Source organism: Sarcophilus harrisii, chromosome 6, assembly GCF_902635505.1.
Source record: "Sarcophilus harrisii chromosome 6, mSarHar1.11, whole genome shotgun sequence".
NCBI lineage: Eukaryota > Metazoa > Chordata > Mammalia > Dasyuromorphia > Dasyuridae > Sarcophilus > Sarcophilus harrisii.
Genome location: NC_045431.1, coordinates 248,568,653 through 248,578,151, shown reverse-complemented (window position 1 = coordinate 248,578,151; position 9,499 = coordinate 248,568,653). Strand labels below are relative to the sequence as shown.

Here is a 9,499-nt window from a genome sequence, read left to right as displayed (position 1 = left end):
CTTTGAATTTGAGGGCTTCTCTGCTGTGACCTGGTTCTTTTCCCCAAAGCAGCAGCAGACCCCACTGTTTATGATGAATCTACAGATTAAAACTTTGATATCCTTTAGCAGGAAGCCACCATCCACTTTTACTCAATTCTTTTTCTTGTTTATGATTTAGACAAGGATATAATCAAATAAATTTGTCCTAAAAATATAGTCATTAATGGTTCCGTGTTGAAACCTGGCCTTCAGAAATTGCTCAGGCATATTTACTTGCCCCTGTGGAGTTTAAATCAGTGGATCAATGAATGGCATTGATGAAATATTTATTTAACCTGCAGTGTCATACAGGTAATAAGTAGAAGAATCAAGATATGAATACAAGTTTTCCTTGACTCAGGATTAGAGTCTCTACCTATTGAGACACCTAAACTTAGTCTATGTAGTAGAAGAAGCATGCTTTTTTGAAGAAGGCAGAGTTGACTCTGTCATTTATCATCTGTGTGACTTTAGCAATTTGTTTAGCCTTCCTGGGCCTTGGTATCCTCAACTATAAAATTAATCAGTCAGGCTAGATGTTCTCTCACTGGATTCCAGGATCCATGAATCCAGGATTCCATGACTGTTCAGCATTGCATAAGAGAACTGCAAATAATAGATCTTGCATATACTCCATTGTCTTTGAGTCTTTCTTTCCCACAGGCAGGTTGTGTTTCTTTGTCAGGGGACACTGTTATATTATATTATATGAATGGTATCCTCATCATTACTCTTTACCCCAAAAGGTGCCACTTGTCTTTTTGAAACATCAGAACTTTTGATAGCTTAGGAAAGAGACACAAAATGATGATGGCCCTCTATGGTGGTGAAAGCAGAATTATATCTGAATTACTAGCATCCTCTGACAGGATTCATTCCTTTCTGTGGTTCCCTGGTGCCTTTTGTTAGCTTAAGCCTACAAACTGCCCATAGTCTTGGTTTCATGGCTGGAAATGCTGCTTGCCCCTCATTTGGTCCTTTGTGTTCTTCTCAGGCCGTAGCAGGATGATGTAGCACTTAGGGAAGAACAAACAGCACATCAGGCCTGCCCCAGATGCTAAAATAGCAAAGATCTCCACAGCCACAGTGTCCTTGCCCTGAGCACTCAGGTGGGCTGGGATGAAGGAGATCCAAACACAGGAGAAGACCAACATGCTGAGGGTGATGTGCTTGGCTTCGTTGAAAGTGTCAGGCAATCGACGGGCCAGGAAGGCCACCACCAGACTGACCAGGGCCAGGAAGCCCAAGTAGCCCAGCATGGTATAGAAAAACTCTGAGGAGCCTGCACCACACAGCATGGTGACTGTGGGTCCTGCTTCTGTTGAGTTCACGGGCACCGGAGGCCAGCCAATGACCCAGAACATACAAAGAACAACTTGGACCAAGGAGAAGCCAATGAGGATGGCACTAGGGAGACTTGGTCTTGCCCACTTCCCGAGTCTGGCATCTGGTCTGGTGGCCCTGAAGGCAGACACAACAATGATGGTCTTGGCCAGAGTGGCACACACACAGACTGTGAAGAAAATCCCAAAGGCTGCCTGGCGTAGGGCACAGGTCAGGGGTACTGGGTGGCCAATGAACATGAATGGGCAGAGGAAGCATAGCGCCAGGGAACAGAGAAGGATGTAACTTAGCCTGCGGTTGTTGGCTCTGACTATGGGAGTGTGGTGATGCCATATGAAGGTGCCGAGGATGGTCAGGGAAAGGAGGAAGAGAAAGGTTGTACAGAAAGCTAAAGCCATGCCCAGGGGCTCCGTGTAGGAGAGGAAATCAAGAATCTTGGGGATGCACTGATCCTTCTCATTGTTTGGCCATTGGTCCTCTGGGCACTTCAGGCAACTGGCCCTGTCTGAAATGAATGAGAAAAGCTGTTATGTTAGATAATGGGAGCAGAAGGAGAGAAAATTTTCGCACCAGGAATCTGGCGTGTTGAATCTCCCCTGGCTCTGGACACTATATTATCACTATTAAACCGGAAAGCATTCTTATTTTTATTTTTGGCTGCCACATGACATGGCTGGCTTTTATTGTGTTTGGAGTCCACTGCATGAACTGCTTTCTCATCGTGTCCTCTCCTTGTATTAGTACAGTTGATTTTTTGAACCTAAGCGCAGGACTTTACATTTAGCCCCATAATATTTCCTTTTACACGATAATAGACCTAGTGCTGGGGAGGGGCTGGAATCTCAGAAGTCCAACTCCCTTCTTTTTACAGGTAAGAAACTGAGCTCCTCTGGCTGGATTCCTTCCTTTCTGTTGTCCCTTGGTGCCTCTTGTTAGCTTATGCCTGCAAACTGCCAGTGTCTGAGACAAAAAGAGAAGTTGGCTGATCACTCAGATAAGGGATAGGGATAGATAGGGGATATAGATAGAGGATAATAGGATAGGGGATAGATAGGATAAGGGAAGATAGGAACAGAGAGAGTTTTCCCACCAGGGGAGCATATTCCCTCAGTCTGTCATGAGGTGCTATTTGAAGATTTGGAGGAGACATAATGGGAATATGTGGGAATGATGCCTTCTCCCATTGTTAGGCTGAGTCTGTTTTCTAGGTGCTATGCTCTGGACAACCTTGCTGCCTTCATGTTAAGGAAGGTGTCATACCTGGAAAGATTATTCAGTGCCTGAGACTGTCAAATAGGGCTTTGTCTGTCTTCATGGCAATTTGCCGTACCCTTTGATGAGAGGCTGTGGGATAGATGGGAAACAGCTCTGGATTTGAAGTCAAGAGACTATGGGATGGAAACTTGTATGATCAAACCTCTGTTCTCTGAGCTTTGGTTTCCTTCTCTGTGATATGAGGCAGTCAGGCTATATGACCTCTATAATTCTGTCCTGTTTTACATTCTGAAGTCTTTAAGGACTATTAAGCAGAGGAGGGACTTAGTGGGCAGAACTAAGGGTAGTGGGAGGAAGGTAGATAAAGACAGATTTGTGACAGAGATGTCACAAAAAGAGGAATCCCAACAAAAAGAGGTATCTAAAAGCAGAAGATAAATTTGTCCTTGTCATCTGCTCTGTCTCTCCCCTTAAGACTTCCACAGCTTTCCATCTGCTTTGCAGCTGGATTCTCTTACGTAGTGTCTTCCTCAATTAGTGTGTGATCCCCTTGAGGGCAGAGACAGCTGCTTTTCCTATGTTTATCTTCATTACTTAGTTCAATGCTCCACACATAGGAAAGATTTAATAAATTAATCTTTCATCAATTAATTATTTTTTCTTTGTAAGGAGTATCTCAAGTTCTCTCAAATGATCCCTCACATGGATAATTTCTTCTTCTTCACCACTCTCATGTCCCATTTGTGATGCAGAATTATAAAATTAATTTTACATGGTCCAATCTGTGCCAGGCCTGAGATCCCTTTTACACTAACTCTGATAAGTGGTCATTTTATCCATTGTTTGAAGTTTTTCAGAGAAGGAGAATCCATGTCTCCCGAGGCAACCTGTTCCATTTTGAGATCACTCATCTTTTTGAAATCGTACCTTTCAATAATTTCTATCGATTGTTTCTACTTAGTCTTTTGGGACCAAGCAGAACAGGGTTTACTCCTTTGTTTCCTGACACTTTTTAAAAAAATACTTAAAGGCAGCTCTAGTGGCAGCTCTTATGTCTTCTGTCTTTCTAGCTAAGCAATCCTAGTTTGTTTAACTGACCTTCATATGAGATCATATTCTTCTCCCTATTCTTCTACCGCTTATAACTATGGTGAATCTCCTCTTGTCAATATCCTTCCTAACATGTCACCCAGCGCCCAACACTATCTTGAAGCCATCATAGTCTGTGGTGGGACAATATGCCTCCTTTGTGCACTCTCTAACAACAATATCAAAGCTTTAAGGTTGACAAGAGAAATTCTTCAGAATAACCCTACAAAGGTAGTCAAGAAAAGTATTATTCTTCCATTTTATAGGTGAGGAAACTACCACTCCTTCTATGGTATGACTCCTTCTGGTTCCTCTAAAGTCTCTCAACTAGTACTTTTGGAACTAGAATTCATATTTTTCTGACAATTGTACTTTCTCATCTTTTCATTTTAAACATATATATATATATATATATAAATAAAAAATACACACATCCATACACATATACTTATTTTTCTTGTAACCTTTCTGTTGTTTCTCAATGCCTCCCTTACCCTTCCAATTAAACTCTCTTAATAACATAGTAAGTACTTGATAAATCTTCATTCACCATTCTTATTTCCAAACCAATTACTTCCCCAACTGCTTAGAAAAGTGCTTTATTCCTTTTTTTCCCCCTGAGGCAATTGGGGTTAAGTGACTTGCCCAGGGTCATACAGCTAGAAACTGTTAAGTGTCTGAGATCAGATTTGAACTCAGATCCTCCTGACTTCAGCGCTGGTGGTCTATCCACTGTGCCACCTAGCTGCTCCTCTTTATTTATTTATTTATTTTTTCTAAAAGTGCTTTATTCTTAATCCAATTCTAATTTCTGCATTGGGTCAGCATGAAGACCCAATGGACAACATTATTCTGTGTTTCTTACCTAGCATGTTGGTAATTGCTCCCTGGGAACAGGGAAGGCACTCAAAGCAACAGCTTAGCTTTCCCTGGATATTTGATTTCCAGGTTCCGAGAGGACATTTCTCACTGCAGACCGAGAGAGGGACCTATTCATTAGACAAAGAGAGGGAAAGGAGCTGGGTGAGGTTTGGAGGACTAAGAGTCCTCATCAGTAATATTATTAGGAGCTGACTTTTTATAGGTAGTAATGTCAAATCTGTACTTTTCTGCTTTCTCACTAATTGGGAGGAATTGCAATGTCATTCAGGTGGATTTGGATGGGAGCAATTTAGTTTTGCTTCTGGTAAATTGGGATGATTTTTGATTTGGGGAATGTATTTTTCTGGATCTCACCTTTCCAGTGCCCTCTGCCCAGATGATAGCACTGCTGTTCATCACTAGCTCTTTCCCCAGAGGCCCCCTGAAGTCCAAGTGTCCCACTTTGGCCGTTTGCCAGGTGTGGTCAGGAGCAATGTGTACGTTTGTGATGTCGAACACTGCCGGGACCTCTCCATCCTGAGTAAAGAAGCTCTCTTCCTGAGCTTGGGAAGTGAAGTGGACATTTTTTAAATACTGCAGGACCTGAGACAAAAGAATAGAGAGGAAGACATGGGAGAGGGCACAGTAGAAGGCACAGAACGCTCCTTAAAGCTGCTCCTTTCTAGGCTGCATGCCCATGGGTTTTTCTCTAGACCTAATTGGTCCCTTTTGCCCTTTATTCAGAAATTGGGAGAGAAATGCCATATCTGTGAATAGCCTGAGAAGGAGTATCTCTCCAATCCCCTACCCCAGCCAGGTCCTATTCTCCAGGTATTCCAAGGATTATGGGAAGGAAGAAAGGAAAAGCAGAAAGGAAGGAAGGGAGGAAGAACAGAAAGAAAGAAGAGAAGAAGCAAGGAAGAAAAGAAGAGAAGAAGGAAAAAAGAAGGAAGAAAAGAAGAAAGGCAGGAAAGAAAGAAGAAAGAGGAGGAAAAGAATGAAGGAAGGAAAAAGGAAGGAAACAAGGATTTATTAAGCATGTACTATATGGCAGACACCGTTAAATGCACAAGAAAGAATCCTCTTTTGGAACATCAATAATTTTGGTTCTGTCATCATTCTTACAATTGCCCGTTCAATAGCTATTATTAGGTGTCTACCATGGGCCCTACCCTGTACTACAAGCTAGCAACAGAGCCATAATAATGAAGCTTTGAGACTGGCTCTCCCCTCATGATGGTACATTGCTTCTGTAACAGAGAACCTTTCATGCTTATGTCTCTTCTACTTTGTCTTTGTCCTTCCCCATGGAATCCTAAGCCCTCTTTACCCCCTTTGCCAATTTTCTCCTGCTAATGGCCTCCCTTATGTTCCTCCCTAGGGAGACCCAACCTATCCAAGGCAGAGCAGGGCATTTAGACAGAGATTCTTAGCATCTTTCTCACCTGCCATGGTCTGGTATCTCTTGCCTTGACATGGGTACCACCCGGAAGTGGACCCTCCCCAGAGTTGGCTCTCAGGTTCTGATAGGCCACCAGGAAGGCCTTGGTTGCTAGATAGACCTGGTATGTAGCAGGCAAATCATCCAGTTTTAATATAGACAGATGGGCGGGTGTCAGCTGTTCTAGTCCTGTGCAATTTGGGGCAACTTGTGCCGTTGGAGGGCCTGCAGGCTTTGGCCCAGGCCAGGTGCAACCCAACAGCTCTTGCCAAAACAACTTTACCAGGTGGTTGTCTGGGTACGTGGCTGGCTGCAGAGTGGACAGGAAGTGCTTGAAGCCGGGTATTGGTCCAGAGTGTATCCCCAGAGACAGGCTCCCATTTAGCATCATTCTGGCTTCTCTGCTCAATATTAAGGGATTCAGAAGGAAGGAGGTGGACAAAATCCATATCCTGTTGGTGACATTCTTCTCCTGAAGGGCCTTGGCTAGGCTGATAAAGTGGATGTGGTAACAATCACAGACAATCACTTTGGCAGAGGAAGTCTTGATGGCATCAGCCACATCACCCACATTATTGACGTGGCCATCGATCCTCTTCGAGAAGCTCACGCAGCCGCCATTCTTTCCAACCTCCTTCCGGAATTCCTGGTCCAGCCACTCAAAGGCACCGCTATCCGAGCCCACCAGGCCCACCCAGGTCCAGTTGAAGTAGAGAAGTATTTTAGCCATGGCCTGAGGTTGGTGGACTCTGCTGGGGACTGTGCGAAGGAAGGAGGGGAACCGGTGGTGGTCAGAAAATTGGGGATGTTGAGATCCATGACTTATCTGGTGAAAGAAAAAGGGCCAAATATTCCTGATCAGAAAAACTCAGCTTTTGACTTGATATTTCATGAGTCCTCTTAGCTGCTGTCTGGGAACCAAACCTTACTCTAAACTTCTCACTCAGGTTGACCTGACCTTTCAAGATGACTGGTTCTTTCCCAGAGTTCATAATTTCATGGCTACGAAATGAATAATCTTTTTCTGAAAAAATCTGATCCCTCCTTATTCAGATCACTTTGAAAGGATTCATTTCAAAACTTGCGTTTCCATAAAGAGAATGTCCCCGCACCAGAATAGAAATATCACAGCATCAGGGACTTAGAATTAGAAGGGACCTTAAACTAGATGAATAATTGTTCCATTTTTAAGATGAAGACTTGAGGATCAGCAATATTATGACCTAAGAAGAAGGAAAAGGAATAAGCATTTAGAGAATGCCTATTGTAAGCCAAGAGCTAAGGCCATTTTCCCCAAAAGTCTCACAACAACCCTATTAAGTGCTATTATTCTCCCCATTTTACAATTTAGGAAATTGAAGTAGGGTCACACAATCTCTGAGTGTCTGGGGGCAGGTTTGTATTTAGATCTTCCTGACTCCAGGCCAGTGCTCTATTCACTGTGCTACCAATTACCTCAAAGGTCATATAAGTTGTACATTGTAAATAAACCCTGAATATGCTTGAATATTTTTTGCATTTTCATGGTTGGCAAAAGTGACCTTTCCACAATGTGGTTGCCTAATAACCCTGGTCATATCTCCTTGAAAAAATTTACTTTTTTCATCTAAACAGGTCCTGGTAGAAGAAAACCACCAGGAACACTTAGGCTTATGTCATCAGAGACGGACACTTCTGGGATTTATCCTGGTCAAGGCTAGGTATATCCTAAGTTATGGAAGACAGGAAAATTTGAACTCTACCTCATTTCACAGCCTTTATCCTTACAGCCCATGACAAGCTAATTTTTCCTCACTGGGTACTAAAAGTATCCTTGAGATTTAATTGCTTAGGAGTACTATGGCTTTAGCCATTAATGTAACTTCCCAATTGCCTGGCTGCAAAACAGCCAGGACTCCAGGGTTTGAACTCACTTTCTTATTTTTGAATTATAGCTTTTTATTTTTAAACCATATGTATAGATAATTTTCAACATTCACCCCTGCAAAACTTTGTGTTTCAATTTTTCTCCCTCTCTTAGATGGCAAGTAATCCAATATAGGTTAAACATGGGCAATTCTTCTATATATATGTTTCCAGAAATATTATGCTGCACAAGAAAAATCAGCTCAAAAAGGGAAAAATGAGAAAGAAAACAAAATGCAAGCAAATAAGAACAAAAAAGTGAAAATGCTGTATGGTGATCCATACTCAGTTCCCCTATCTTCTCTCTGGGTGCAAATGGTTCTCTCCATCACAAGACCGTTGGAACTGGCCTGAATCATCTTCCTGCTGAAAAGAGCCACGTCCATCAGAATTGATCATTATATAATCTTGCTGTTGCTGTGTACAATTTCAACCCTCTTTCTTAACCTTTTTGCCACAGATTATGAATATTTTGGGAAACTCTGCTCTTCTTAATGTTTTGTCCTACATGAAGCTCCCTTAAATTGATATAGAAACATCAATGATTATTGTTTAAGCAAATCCATCATAAATGGCTCTATAAGCACACACATGGGAAGAAAGAACTGAACTGTACATTTCAACAGGAGGAAGATAAGTGAGGTGGGATCTCCTGTTATTTCTCTGCTTTTGGCAAATTACTCACCTGAGGGATTTTGTAGACAGAAAGCAGCTCAGCCATAGGTTCTGACTCAGGGGAAGTCATCCCCCCTATGATTCCCAGGAGTTGGCGCTTGGGACGGCAATCAAAGTTGGGTATTGGGAGGAGCTGTCCAGACAGGAGGGCGAGAGTGCTCCCCAGAGCCTTGGCTCTAGAGATACAGGAGTCATAGAGCTGGAGTCCCACTGTTTCATTTGGCAAGAAAGAGGGGTCCCCGTTAGCCTCTTCCAGGACAAAGAGAATGCCCAGGGCATTCAGGAAAAACCGGGCCTTGAATCTTCAGGGAGGAAAGAAATTGGATTAGGGTCACAGCTGCTGTAGCCTTGTGTCTTAGCCCTAAAAATTCTTAGGAATAAAGTTTTATTTCTTGTGCTTTTGGGAAAATTAGAATTCTTCTACGATTTTTTGTTTTCCTCCTTGACTAGAGATGAGGATTGGAAGATTAGCTTGTCTCTTAGTCCCACCTGCAAGACCACTTTTATTTTTTCAGTTTTCCTGCTTAGCTCCTAAGGGAAAAACTATAGCTCAGAGGTGGATTTTTAACTCGACTGAGAAAGTTGAGCAAAACCTGCAGCTGGCTGCCTTGGGATGGAGCGGTTGCTTTGTCTGTCACTGAGAGTGGTTGTGTAGGCAAGGAATGGACATCATCAATGTGATAAAAGAGATCGGATGGGGGAGGAACAAGAGTGGACTACATAGCCCACAGGACCCTTTTAACTTTGAGGACATTTTTATTTGTTTATAATGCTACAGGCCCTTGCTTGTAGTAGCAAAAGATAGAGAGAGCAAGCTTTCCTCTCTGTAAATCTGTGAAAATGACTAGTATATAAAATTTTACTGTCAAACTTCATTTTCAGCAGGTTGACCACCCCTTAATGCTGCCCCTTTCAAAGATCTCTTGAATGGATGTAGCTCACTACTCC

At 42.7% G+C, this 9,499-nt stretch overlaps 1 protein-coding gene across 1 annotated transcript; it reads right to left on the bottom strand.

Moving 5' to 3' along the window:
* Nucleotides 1-962: 962 nt before the first annotated feature.
* On the bottom strand, nt 963-8,822 carry LOC100932817 (extracellular calcium-sensing receptor-like). The gene is made up of 5 exons (XM_012552708.2): nt 8,562-8,822; nt 5,976-6,797; nt 4,906-5,133; nt 4,535-4,658; nt 963-1,870 (listed from the first exon to the last, which is right to left on the bottom strand). The coding sequence occupies exons 1-5, from the start codon at nt 8,619-8,621 to the stop codon at nt 963-965; spliced, it is 2,142 nt and encodes a 713-aa protein (XP_012408162.1). The 5' UTR covers nt 8,622-8,822.
* Between the last annotated feature and the right edge of the window lie 677 nt (nt 8,823-9,499).